Raw genomic sequence first — 14,635 nt, forward strand, 5'->3', positions numbered from 1 at the left:
CCCACCCCTCCTCCCTTTTTGTAATTCACAGAGCAGTGAAATTTAAAGAAAAAAAAAATGGGAAGTCATTCTGAGGTTGCCAGTTTATAATCTTGTTAATACATAACATTTTTGAACTGAACCAGTCTTTGTGTAACTTTTGTACTCCTGTGATTGCATTTACCTCACTGTGTGTTTTTTTTGTTTATTTTGCTACATTTATTAATACTCTATTTTCCTCTGTGAAGTCTTAACTGGGTCTTTGTTTAGCTCTAATCCCCAACATTCTACAACAGTGTCTGGCATACATTGTAAACACTTAATGTCAAATAAAGAAATCCTTGCTTGCTTCTCCCTCTGCCTATGTCTCTGCCTCTCTCGGTGTCTTTCATGAATAAATAAATAAAATCTTTTTTTTTTTAAGATTTTATTTATTTATTCATGGGAGACACAGAGAGTGAGAGGGAGGCAGAGACACAGGGAGAGGGAGAAGCAGGCTCCATGCAGGGAGCCTGATGTGGGACTTGATCCCAGGACTCCAGGATCATGCCCTGGGCCAAAGGCAGGCGCTAAACTGCTGAGCCGCCCAGGGATCCCCTAAATAAAATCTTTAAAAAGAATCCTTGCAATCAACTTTAAACATAAAAAAGAATTTACTGTTACAAATTAGGAAACACCTGATGTATTCTTTGTAGCAAGCAATAAATTTCTTTGACTCTCAAAAGAACATTCCTTTAAAATATTCGCTGTAGGGAACCCTGGGTGGCGCAGCAGTTTAGCGCCTGCCTTTGGCCCAGGGCGCAATCCTGGAGTCCCAGGATCGAGTCCCACGTTGGGCTCCCAGCATGGAGCCTGCTTCTCCCTCTGCCTGTGTCTCTGCCTCTCTCTCTCTCTCTCTGTGTGACTGTCATAAATAAATAAAAAATTAAAAAAAAATAAAATATTCGCTGTAGTTGGGGCACGTGAGTGACCCAGTCAGCTAAACATCCAACTCTTAGTTTCCACTCAGGTCATGATCTCAGGGTCATGAAATCGAGCCCTGTGCCGGGCTCCACACTGAGCTGGGGCCTGCTTAGAATTCTCTTTCTCCTCCTCCCTCTGCCTGCCCTCCCCAAAATAAAAAGTAAAATAGAGGTTACGATCCTTGCCTGCTTTACTAAGTAGTTAGTTGTGGTTATGAAAGTCTTTTGTAAGTTATGAAATACTGTATGAGTACAAATCATTGTTAGAACCACACCCTTGGGACAGGAAGAAAGTTGGTGAAGTTTGAGTTAGAAACCCTCAAAGTTTTTAATCTTGTTCCTTGATTTGCAGAAAACAAATGATCTGGGAGAATTCCTGTTACTCTGTCCCTTGTTACACATGGTCAGTGTTTTGTATTCTGTAGCAGTTTGAGTTTACCTCCTCTTTAAGAGTCCTGATCTAGTTAGGCACTGTGCTGTTCTGATAGATCAATTCTAGGACACTTGGCTTTCTGGGGTCTTTATTGACCAACTTGAAAATACTCTCCTATGTTTCAGGAATACTCAAGAAATTTGAGGAAGAAGATTTGGATGACATTTTAAGAAAACGATTGAAGGACTCAAGTGAAATACCTGGTGCTCTGTGGCATATTTATGCAGGGAAAGACATTGATAAGATAAGGGAATTTCTTCAAAAGGTATACATTTAGGTTGCAAATAGTTTATTTCTTTACCTTAATTTTTACTGGAGCTTCATTTAGCATTCAGGAATATAAGATCATTAAATAGTTTTACTTCAGAAAAGGAGGGAACTTCTTACTGTTGTTGAAAGTCAAAAGCTCCTTTCTTTTGTTCCTTTTAAAGCCCATTTCATGTTGAGGTATTTGAATGGCAACTTCTTTCAGTTGCTAATGAGCCCTATCTCCTTATAGTGAAGAACTAAACTGTTGATGAGTCAGGTACCCTTGGTGAAATGTGGTGAAAATTACAGGATATAAAAACTAGTATGTCTTAGAAACATCTAAACAAGGTGTAGGACCTTTCTTTTTTTTTTTAATTTGATTAATAGTTTTGGCTTTTGACATAGGCTTCCAATTGCTGCCACATCAATTGCTGTATATATTTGAATAGACTGAAATTTTAGTAATTGTACTTTTAATTTAGTTAGACACTGAAAGTGACATGAATTTGGAATAATTAGTTCAACCTTTTGCTCAGATATTTACTAAATATGCAATTACAGGGATTTCTTGTAAGAGACTATCACTACTGATTTTATTATATACTTCATATTCCATCAGAATGGACTTAAGGTTTGTCTCTGTGTTCAGTATGAAGTGAAGGAGCTATAGCTTTGTACCTACTATCTTATCCCAGAATACCTATCAATATTTTAATTTAAAAATATTATAAATTATGCTTCTTAAAAGCAGAATGATTATTGCACTGGTTTGTAAAAGGATCCCTTGAAATTGACTTGTCAAAGATTGGAAGGTTAGCACCATTTACCTGCATTTTGTACTACATTGTTAAAAAAGGCAAGATCAGGAAGTGTTTTAAGAAGTCCATACAGATAGTTTGGCTTTTGGGGGGAAAAAAAGCTATTAAACCTGAGCTTTTCCTAATCTCTGTGCTATGCTTTTGAAACAATCATAAAGAAGAAACCAGATGGTTGGTAACTTTATGGTGGATGGAAGAGGTGAGGAGGTAGTAGTATGACTCACTTTATTAATAGCATCTCAATGTGCAATATTGTTTTAATATCCTTTGGCTTTTCCAATTGTTGTAGAATATTATTTAAGTGCATACATTGTTCCATAAGATTCTAAGAATAAAAGATGGTTATTGTAAAGAAAATTGAAATATAACCAAACAGGATTTACCATTTCCCTTACTTAAAATTGAGGTATATATTTTAATTTTAATCCATATTGCAGATTTCAAAAGAACAGGGCCTTGAAGTTCTACCAGAACATGATCCAATACGTGACCAAAGTTGGTATGTGAACAAAAAGCTCCGCCAAAGACTACTTGAGGAATATGGAGTCAGAACCTGTACTCTTATTCAATTCCTTGGTGATGCCATTGTCTTACCAGCAGGAGCACTTCATCAGGTATGTAAACACTTAACTTCTCACACATCTGTTACTTGAAGGAACCAATTCTGAAAAAGAAATTGTTCTGATAAGAGAATGACCCACACCCAATTTGCTTTCATTAAGAAATCACGAAAATAGCTTTCCAGTGCTTGAAGAGATCGGAGGTAATTAAATGCTTTGAGAACTTAAAATTGTTTCAGTGTGAGCCAAATTTCCATTTTTGTATTGTTTCTGGTTTAGTGGATTAAAATCTCATTTTTAAGACTTAAGGGAGAAGAAATAAGAGATACTATATATTCAGTTCTCAGAAGTGAGACTTAACACTTAAGAATTAAGACTTAAGAGATCACACATTTTCTAAGGCACCAAATTGAGCAGAATGAAGTGTCGGCTAGACCATTCCATAATTCAGGCTTTTAGTGTAAACTCTTGCCTTGTTAGTTTGCCAACATAGCAGTAGCATGTCCAAAGAAAGATGATACATAATTTTTATAGCTGTTGATCTGTAACATTTAAAAACAAAAATAAACACATTGTCTTTGTTGCTGTGGTTTAATTATGTGGCACCTGGGAAAATGGCATGGAATAGATAGTGGGCATGGAGGATTGGATTAAGAACATACAGTGGATTCCTATAAATAGACTGCAGCTACCACAGACCAGCTTAGCCCTCATAGTAACAGAGTATAGAGAGGAAACCCAGAACCCCAAATGTTAGTTCACTTCAGAGTTGGTTCTTCACCTTTCCTACCACCTAGTAATTGAGATGTATCTGATGTATGTACTTTTATCAAGGAGTGATTTCCACATTTTATGTAACTACATATGCAATTACTGCCTGTTGAGCATTGTGACACCAGTATATAATCATGAGAGACAGAGGCAGAGACACAGAGACACAGGCAGAGAGAGGCAGGCTCCATGCTGGGAGCACAACGTGGGACTCAGTCCCAGGTCTCCAGGATCACACCCTGGGCTGAAGGCAGCACTAAACCGCTGAGCCACCTGGGCTGCCTCAATATCTATTTTCTTAAAGTTAAACTGGTGCAGTTTTTTAAACAGGTATAATTTCAGTGCACAGTTCTCCAAGTTTTGACTAATATATCATTAGGTAACAGCACAACAAAATATCAAACACTTCCATCACTCTTAAAAATTCCCTACTGCCCCTTTTTTACTCAGCTTCTCCCATCTGACATTCCTACAACTGCTTATGTTTTTCTTCTGTAATTCTGCTTTTATTGAATGTCATAGAATATATAGCTTTTGAGTCTAACTTTTCTTATTCACCATATAAAACATTTGAGATTCATCCATGTTAGATATACCAGTAGGTGGATCTTTTTAAAGAGTTTATTTATTTGAGATAGCAGGAGCAGGGGGAGCAGAGGGAGGGAAAAACAGGGAGCCTGACATGGGGCTCAATCCCAGGACCCTGGGATCATGACCTGAGCTGAAGGCAGGCAGTTAACCAACTGAGCCATCCAAGCTTCCCATCATACAGGTTTTTCTATGAACATCAGTTTTGATTTCAGTTGGATAAATACCAAGTAATGGAATTTCCTGGTCATATAATAAATATATGATTAACTTTATAAGAACCTGCCAGGTGGTTCTCTAAAGTCATATCATTTTCTATTCCCCAAAGTAATCTATATGAGTTCCATTTCCTCTGCTTATTGGCAGTATTGTTTTTTTTTTTTTTTAATTTTTATTTATTTACAATAGTCACAGAGAGAGAGAGAGGCAGAGACATAGGCAGAGGGAGAAGCAGGCTCCATGCACCGGGAGCCCGACGTGGGATTCGATCCCGGGTCTCCAGGCTTGCGCCCTGAGCCAAAGGCAGGCACTAAACCGCTGTGCCCCAGGGATTCCCTGTTTTTAAGCATTTGAATAAGTGTGCATTGGTATCACGTTGTAGTTTTAGTTTACTCTTAATAACTATGTTTAGCATCTTTTCATGTGCTAATTTGCCATCATCTACATATCTATTTTGGTAAATCTTTGTGTTCAAGTATTTTATACATTTTTGCAGTTAGGTTTTCTTTGGGGGGGGTTCATTTTTCTTACTGAGTTTTGAGTAGTGTTCTTAACTACTTTATAAGTTCTTTATCTGATACTCTCCTGAACTGTGACTTGTCCTTAACATTTGCTTAATGGTGTCTTCCAAAGAGAAGTGTTTTAATTTTGAAGAAGTTCAGGTGATCAATTTTTTCTTTTATGTATCAGACTTTTATTGTTGTATACTCAGTTACTGCCTAGCTCAGGATCACAAACATTTTCTCTTACATTTTCTTCTAGAAGCTTTATTGTTGTTAGTCTTAAATTTAGATCTGTAATCCCTTTTTAGTTAATTTCTGTACATAGAGCAAAGTATGGACCAAGGTTCGAATTTTTTTTTTACATATGAATAGTTTAAGTTTAGTTTTTCCTAGTACTATCTATTGAAAAGACTATTTTCAAATAATTTTTATTTTGAAATGTAATACAGTTATATGATTTTTAAGAATCCAAATAGTACAAAAGGATTCACAGTAAAAATTCGATCTTTTTCTCACCTTTGCCCTCTGTTCCCCTCCTTCAGAAGCATTCACTATTTACCACAGAGATTCTATGCCATGTACATGTCTGTCTGCCACTGCTTTTGTGTGGGGAGAGAGCCATGTGTTCTCAAAATAGTAGGCAGAGCGATCCTTTTGAAAAGTTTAGCTCACATAACACTGCTCAAAGCTTTACAAGGCCCTAAATGATCTGCATTTGTATCTTGTCCATGCCCTCATGTGTACACACATAAACTACCCCCTTCACTGCTTTCCTTCCTTCCTTCTCCCTGGCCACCCTGCCCTTTCTGTGGTTTTCACATACACCATGTAGGTTTCCACTCCAGGGCCATTGTGCTTACTAATCCTTTAGCCTGGAATTCTTTTTTCAGATATCTGTAATAAGACTTGCTTCTTCACATTCTTTAAAGGTTTGTATGTTCAAATGTCACCTTCCTCAGTGAGGTCTTCCCTAACACCCTAGTTTAAAAGTGCAAATTGTGTCTTCCGATTCCCAGTCATCTTCCCTGCTTTATTCTCCTCCATTTTGATCATCACCTCCTGACATTACTCATAATTTATTTGCTTTGTTTATTGTCTTTTAATCCCCACTGGAATATAAGGTTCATGAAGACAGAGTTTTCTGCTTTTTTTTTCACTGCTTTCTCCTATGTTTAGAATAATGCACTTAAATATTTGTAAGTCCTGACAGCCTGAAAATATGTTCTCCTGTACAACATATTTTCACACAAGTATAGATAAAAACAAAGTTATGACTTTACGTAATTTATATATATTGTGCTCTTTGTACAAACATGTAAATTTTAGCCTCTTCCTGGATGTGTCTTCTCTGGCTACTTCAGGAAAGTTTATGTAGGTTGGATTCTAACTTTCAATTATGACTGTAGACATGAGTACATAGGGCAATATGCTTTCTTTTGAGATACATGGGAATATCACTTAGATTCTAGAGAGCAAATTTCATCATAGATTTCTAGAGTATAAAAGATGTTATCCTTAAATATACTGAAGCAGCATGTATAACCTAGACTGGCAAATTCTATTTTGAGCTCTGCTACTAACTTGCTCAGTGTTCCAAGACCACTCTGCTACATATTTGGCATAAAATTGCCAGCTATAAGCACAAAAATTTCTGTCTTTTCCTTATGTGGTGTGATAATGACACATGGTTATTTGTACTCTGTAAAGAGGGTGTTGTCCATGACTCAGAAGTGATGATCATGTAGTTTTAAGAGAATTAAAAGGAAGTAAGAACTCTCTATTCACAGTATTAACTTGAATTTGAGATGTATGATTATTTACAACTTAGTTCTTAAAGGTCCTGAAAACTTCATTGATGACTTCACTTCCAATATACTATAGGTAGCCCTTAAAATCAACCAAAACTCTTAAGTTAGTACTTTTCGTGTGTTAGCATACATCAGAATTTCCTAGAAGGTTTGATAAAACAGATTGCTGGACCCTACCACCAGAATATTTGATTCAGTGGGTCTGAGGAAGAACATGAAATTTTACATTTTCTAGCAAGTCCCCAGGTAATGCTTCTGTTACTCTCTGAGGACCATGCTTCAAGAACCATTGCAGATAGGGAAGTCCTTGCAAACCCAAGGCATCTGTCAAAAAATGGTTTTGACCAGATGATACATTGTATTCTTTGGTTTGTCAGCAGGGAGTACCTTGAGTACCCACACTGAGTAGCCACAACCCTCCATATATATTAAGAACTACTATGGGATGCCTGGGTGTCTCAGTGGTTAGGCATCTGCCTTTGACTCAGGTCCCGCGTTGGGCTCCCTGCATGGAGCCTGCTTCTCCCTCTGCCTATGTCTCTGCCCCCCCCCCCCTCTCTCTCTCTCTCTCTGTCTCTCATGAATAAATATATAATATTTTTAAAAAACTACAATTGCAGGTTTAATCTTTAACATTTTTTGACGTTTGCCACACATCACAGAGTGTATCTGTGAAACCCCAGTGTATCACTAGATGGAGCAGGTGGATCCTGACCTCCAGGATTTACTTTGTCTTAGCTCTAATACCTGATGTTCTCAGTGGCATTCATTCATTCATTCATTCATTCATATTTTTTGGTTTGTTTTGAAGATTTTATTTATTTGAGAGAGAGCATGAGCAGGGGGGAGGGCAGAGGCAGAGGGAGAAGCAGATTAACCACTGAGCAGAGAGCCTGACAGGGAACTCGATCCCAGGACCCTAAGATATGACCAGAGCCAAAGGCAGAAACTGACTGAGCCACCCAGGTTCCCCAGTGGCCTTCATTTTAAACAGCAACAATTTAAGAAAAAAACCACAAAATCTTTTTTTTTTTTTTTTTTTTTAAGATTTTAGTTATTTATTAGAGTATGAGTGGGGAGAGGGGAAGGGGCAGAGATATAGGAAGAAGGAGGCTCCCCAGTGATCAGAGAGCCCAACATGGGGCTCAATCCCAGGACCCTGCAGATCATGACCTGGTCCAAAAGCAGCCACTTAACTGAGCCACCCAGGGACCCTGCCACAAAATCTTTAGGATAAATTTGTCCTTAGCTGTTTATCTTAATCATGTTTGGTTATTCCTAGTGAGTTTATAATACTCCTAAGTTGTGAATTCTCTGCATTCATAATGCTAAAAGGACTTTGGCAAAACCTTTCACTTTTTTTTTTTTTTTTAAGATTTTGTTTCTTCATGAGAGACACAGAGAGAGAGAGACAGAGACACAGACAGAGGGAGAAGCAGGCTCCTCAAGGAGAGCCCGATGTGGGATTCGATCCCTAGACTCCAAGACCACACCCTGAGCTGAGGGCAGACAACCTCTGAGCCACCCAGGCATCCCAAAACCTTTTACTCTTAGTCACTATGTATACCACAGTCACTGTGTCAAGATATAATAGCCTTCCTACTGTGAACACAGAGTTACATTTTCTTAACATTTCCTTTTTATGATTAAAATTGATCCCATAGGCAAGTATGAATAAGACAGTTTGTCAAAGAAGTAAAATGTAATTGACTCATAGATGGCCAGAAAAAGGTATTAAGTAGAATGAGAAGTTAAAATAGGTTCTACTTTTAACACTAAACCTTGTCTCTTCAAACTAACCTGTAAGCCTTTAAGCAAAATCTATCAGGTTGAGGTCATTAGAAAGTATCATAGCATTTTTAAGCACTAATAAAAGTCACAGTTCAAAAGTGATTTTAAAATAACCATGAACTGGCACAAACTGACAGAATCAACTTTTCTAGAACTATGGAATCCAATCCAAAGTTACATCAATCAAGGACTATTCAGTGAAGAAAAGGGCAGCTGATTTGGGACATATAAGGAAATCTCTGACAGGTCACTGGCTGACCACTGAGATAACAGACTTCAGTGATCACACCTAACAAGGAAAACAGTCTGCAAGAATAGTGTGGAAAAGTCACGAAAGAAATGTATGACTAAGGCCTTGTCCGACAATCAGCAGCAAACCCTGAGGCAGAAAAAGAATCTTATTTCCAGTAGCCACATTATAATGTTCAGGTGTCCAGTTTTCAGCAAAACGTTGTAAGACATAAATGGAAGCCATACAGTATGCCTATTCATAGGGGAAAACAGTCAGCAAAAACTGTCTTTTAGGAAGTCCAGACATTGGACTTACTAGACATAGACTTGAAGTCCAGTGTCTTAAATGTGCTCAAAGAGCTAAAGGAAACTGGTAAAGAAAATCAGGAAGATGGCATATGAACAAAATTAGAATATTGATGAAGAGACAAATTATAAAACAGTAGAACTAGACATGCTCAAAGAAAGGTACATGCCAGAATTTTTGAAGGACTTAATCCCCACGGGCATGTTCACGTAAGTGAAAGACGTAACAAGACAGGACATCTGGAGGCTGTATGCTGGTATGACTGAATTAATATAGGACTGTACAGCATCTGTTCGACAAGATGTTACAGGAGCTGGGTTCCTTTCGGCTTGCCATTTGTTGGCTGATTTATCTTGGAACAGGCACTGAAGTTCTTATCCATAGTTTCCTGCTCTGTGAAATAGAGCATCTGTTCTAGAGACATATAGTAAAGATCCAATGAGACTGTATAGCAGTGCTGAGAATGTGAGGACTCACTATGTTCATCCTGCAAAGGAACCAGCAACCTAATGATTAAAGGAAGAGAATTTTTTTTTAAGATTTTATTTATTCATGAGAGACATAGGTAGAGAAGCAGGCTCCCGTGGGTATCCTGATAAACAGGTATCATGATCCCAGGATCATGACCTGAGCTAAAGGCAGACACTCAACCACTGAGCCACCCAGATGCCCCAAGAATGTTTATTTATGCTACCAAGTTGTCAGTAGAGGGACATTACTTGACTTAAAGAAGTCTGCAAGCTTGAGCAGCTGTCCAGGTCAGACATCATACCCAGAGGAAGAATTCCAGCACCTTTGGAATCCATCACACCATTGTCAAATTAGATTTTTTTCAGTCTTCTATTCCTCATTTACATTCTTCTTCTTGTACCCCCCAATTAAACTTACTTTCATCTTACTAAAATTAGGATTGGTGTAGGGGTACCTGGGTGGCTCAGTTGGTTAAGTGTCCAACTCTTGATTTCAGTCAGGTCCTGATCTCAGGGTCATGTGTCAGGCTCCGTGCTCAGTTCGGAGTCAGCTTGTCCCTCTCCTGCTGCTGCTGCTTTCTCTCCCTCCTCTTTCTTACGAGTAAATAATTTTTTTTAATAGAATTAATGTAAACACTTAGTTTTCAGTTATTTCTCCTTTCTCAGGAATTTTATGATATCCTTTCATATCATTCGAAGACAACCTAGAACATCATAAAATCCAGATTGGATCAGCTTGGTCCTTTCTGTCATTATACTAAACGTGAATAGGAAACAATTCCAAGAAATAACGAAGTACTGAGTCAGTTTGTACATGGTGTACAAATTACAGATAAGACTATTGACTGGCTTCTTGTGAAAACCATTTAGTCAGAGGAGGGACAACTATTGAAAACAGTTGTACTGATGCCACTGGAGCCTAAAGGTATTATCGTTGGTTAATTTGGAAGAAAGGCACAAAAAAAAACTAGAATAATTTGAAAACTTTTGTGAGCAATAGATCTGTCTAGAACAGTTCCTCACAAACTAAATTTCATTTCTTTTGCTTTCATTTCCTTTTTTTTTTTTTTTTAAGATTTTATTTATTTATTTATTCATGAGACACAGAGAGAGGCAGAGGGAGAACCACGCTCCCTTTGGGGAGCCCGATTCATGACTCAATCTCAGGACTCCAGGATCTTGACCTGAGCCAAAGGCACGCTCAACCACTGAGCCACCCAGGTGCCCCATCATCTACTTTCTATTGTAAAAGTTAACAGTGAGGGTGCCTGGGTAGCTCAGTCCATTAAGTGTCCGAGTTGATTTTGGCTCATGTCATAATCTCGAGGTTGTGAAATCAAGACCTGAGTTGGGCGCCATGCTCAGCTAGGAGTCTCCTTGAGATTCTTGCCCTCTCCCTCTGCCCCTCCCCCCATTATCATGCTTGTTCTCTCTTTCAAATAAATAAATATTAAAAAAAAAAAAAGATGGCTGGGTGGTTCAGTCAATTAAGTATCTGCCTTTGGCTCAGGTCATGATCCTAGGGTCTTGGGATCGAGTCCCATATTGAGCTCCCTTCTCAGCAGGGAGTCTGCTTCCCCCTCTGCTCCTCTCCCTGCTTGTGATCTCTCTTTCTCTCTCTCTCTCTCTCAAATAAATAAAATCTTTAAAAATAAATGAATAAATAAAGTTAACAGTGAAATGACCCAAATGCTGTGAAAGCCAAAGGACCAGCAATAGACATCAGATTGTTTGCACTGAATGGTAAAGCAGATAGTTACCAGTTAACTTTTTTTTTTAATAACACCAAAAAAATCCCCTTGATAAAATTGGTAATTTAGGAATTATGATTAGCAGCCTCCATGAAGGGATTCCTAGAAAAGTTCTGTTCTTTTCATCATTTAAAAATACCCCATTTACAAAAAAGTCTCTCCACATGAAAGCTTTTCAGTGATGTAGCTCTCATAAAAATAAGGTGTTTTGCTTTGAAATGCATTTGATGTTTTAGAGAAAATAAGTTCTGTGGTATTGCTGCCTCCTAAAATTTATATTTTATTGTTTCTGTTTTGGGGATAGGTACAGAATTTTCACAGCTGTATTCAGGTAACTGAAGATTTTGTGTCTCCAGAACATCTTGTACAGTCATTTCATTTAACACAGGAACTGAGACTTTTGAAGGAGGAAATCAATTACGATGATAAACTACAGGTAAGAAATGGAGCTTTCTAAGGAGCTTCTGTTCTGCATGCCTTTTATAAACAGGATGCACGTAGAACAGCTTAGGTGATCACTGCCTACATTGTCATATTAGGATAACAACCACAGATTAACAATATGCATTTAATTGTATGAGTTTTAGTGGCCCTTATTCTAACTTGCAATTTGACATTTTTTAACTTTGACTCTTTTTTTTTTTTTTTTTAATTTGGCTTCTCTTCATTAAGAAAAAAAAAATTTAATATAGCAGTTCTTCATGTGTTACTTTATCTCCAGCTGAAGTGATTAGAAATACCAACATCTCTTTCAGGTTAAAAATATACTGTATCATGCAGTCAAGGAAATGGTGAGAGCTTTGAAGATACATGAAGATGAAGTAGAGGATATGGAAGAAAACTAGGTGTGGTCCATCCAGTTCGATGTTTTTTGGCTGTTGAACTGGAATTACTCTCAGACGATGATATGTATGCACATTGACTTAAGCTTCATAAAACCATCAGTGCCAAGAAATTTCTCTTTTGTAGTAATTACTTGTTACTGATACCGCAGCAGTATAGCATATGTCACAACTCCTGTGATTCAATGTTAGTTATGAAAACAAGCTAAATTTAAAAAGCAGCACTTCATAGCTGTTTTTGTATTATAGTGTATATGATGTTTGTGAAAATGCCAGATTTAAAATGATGTATTTATTTTTGAGGAAAAAAAACCCACAAAATTCTATGCTATATTGTTGATCAAGTGTAAATGTGACCTTGTACAGTTTACTAAAATAACTGATATTTTTCACTACATTGAGACAGTTACTGTGAGAATAGGACACAAACACCAGCTATTGCCTGCATTTGGGAAATTGCTGAATCGCACAGCATTCATGTCATAATCAGAAAATTACTGCCAAATAATTGTAAAATTTGTAAAATATGAAGTATATAAAGTAGATACTAAATATGGACACTTCAATATTTTGTTGAAGCTATTGACTGTACAATTAAACATTTTCAAAAGGTGTAATTTATTTAAAATTGTCTCATTTTGGTAAAATTTATGTGAACTTTTAAAGCTAAATATTAAACTTAATATGCTATGTAAATATATACATATATACATTTAATGATGTATTTTTTTAAAACATTGGCTTGCTTTTATTTGTTAAAAGTGCAAGTGTTACATATGGCTTTGTACATTAAAGTTGAAAGGGGTTTTACATTTTCCATTAAAAAGACTTTATCAAAAAATGGCTTGTTCCAGAGTTCTTCCTCTTATGACATACATAATACTAGGGACTCATCATGATGATGACTACTAGCATTTTCTTGTAATACAGCATTCTCTTCTGGAACATTTTTTTGTTTTACTCTTAGAAGTTTCCAACTTTTCTTCAGATTTTATGAACCATCATAAGTGCCTCAACTTAATTGTCCTGTGGCCCAACTAAAGAAAGGACTACGAGTAACTCCCATTTGTTATTTATGAACACATTTTAATTGAAATAAAAACCCATACATGAATTTTAAAAGCCATGATTATGAGCATATGTGATCAGTTTCAAGTAGGTGTTTTTCACAGCAGAGATAGCTGGTAATACAATTTTGTTGGTGGGGGGAAGCAGTGGCAGGGAAGCGGCTAACGTCAGCCAGCCTAGTTGAGTAGTTCTGCTTACTATGTGATCTTGGTAATTCTCGAGTTAATTTGAAACCTTGGTCTTAATAGCTGACTATCAGTTGGCTGGTCGCTTTGAAGTTCACATAGCCCTATTTGAAGCTCCTGGAAATACGTAGTCCTCCACTGACACCTGCAGGATATTGAAGGGACAGCCTTTTATTTTTACCTGAAAGCGCAGCTTAAAAGAAAAAAGTAGTAAGTAGCCCAAGTTGTGACCACGCAAGTTGCTTAGTTTTCATCCTGTTGCTTCCATCTACCATTTTTAGCTCCATGTGGGCTATTACATCACCTTCCACTCGGGCAGCTTCTCAGGACTGAGCAGTTAGGTTTCACATTAATGGCCCACGTGGCATAAGAGTTCATGGGATGGATGATGACTAGATGGCTAGAAAAATTGGGCTGAGGAATAGCTCAAATGATTATGTGAATCTTATGTAAGTTTTTTACTTTTTAATACTGTTTTTCAAAACATTTCAGTGCATTCAAATGGTACTTTTTGCTTAACACTTTGAAAAGTCCCATCTGATTTAATTTTGATATAAAATTAATTTCAAATCCAAGATATTAAATCTGGAGTAGACTGCCTGCTGGTTTCCTAAAGTCTGCCAAGAACCCAAAGTCTTGTGCTGATTGTCTTCCAAACGTTTTTGCTTTTTGGCTGTTGTTTGAGCCATCTTCTAACCATACTACAATTCTACAGAATAGCTGAAACTAAGGAAAAGTGGCTTCTTTCAGAGTACACTCAACTGATAAAAGTATTCTATCCATGGTCTGAATTCCATGCTAGTGACTTAATTCTTGGTACGGCAGGGTGGAGAGAGTAGACTATAATGATTACATCATTAAAGACATTAGACTTTTTGGAAGGCCGGGAGTTGTGTTACTGATCATATCCCTGATGGAGTACTTACTCTGACCATTTACCTTGTTTCCTCCATCCTTTTGGTTGGCTCAGATGCTTCTCACATATGAAACGATCTGAGCATGTCTGTTTCCTCCCCATAGAGACAGAGTAATAAATGTGTAGGATAATCTGAAAAGTTTCAAGGAGACTTTATACAGGGAAACTTGTGCTAAGTATTTAG

General features: G+C 37.4%; 1 protein-coding gene across 6 annotated transcripts in view; it reads left to right on the forward strand.

The window, feature by feature from the left end:
* The window catches only part of JMJD1C (jumonji domain containing 1C), a 325,530-nt gene extending 312,392 nt beyond the window's left edge, over nt 1-13,138 (forward strand). For all 6 annotated transcript variants that reach the window (XM_041746944.1, XM_041746940.1, XM_041746942.1 and 3 more), the window contains 4 exons: nt 1,500-1,639; nt 2,879-3,055; nt 11,745-11,876; nt 12,196-13,138. In XM_041746944.1, the coding sequence (XP_041602878.1) occupies nt 1,500-1,639; nt 2,879-3,055; nt 11,745-11,876; nt 12,196-12,285 (539 nt within the window). In that variant the 3' untranslated portion in view covers nt 12,286-13,138. The remainder of the gene's footprint in view (nt 1-1,499; nt 1,640-2,878; nt 3,056-11,744; nt 11,877-12,195) is intronic.
* Nucleotides 13,139-14,635: the final 1,497 nt, after the last annotated feature.

The sequence above is a fragment of the Vulpes lagopus genome, chromosome 3 (genome assembly GCF_018345385.1).
Source record: "Vulpes lagopus strain Blue_001 chromosome 3, ASM1834538v1, whole genome shotgun sequence".
Taxonomy (NCBI): Eukaryota; Metazoa; Chordata; class Mammalia; order Carnivora; family Canidae; genus Vulpes; species Vulpes lagopus.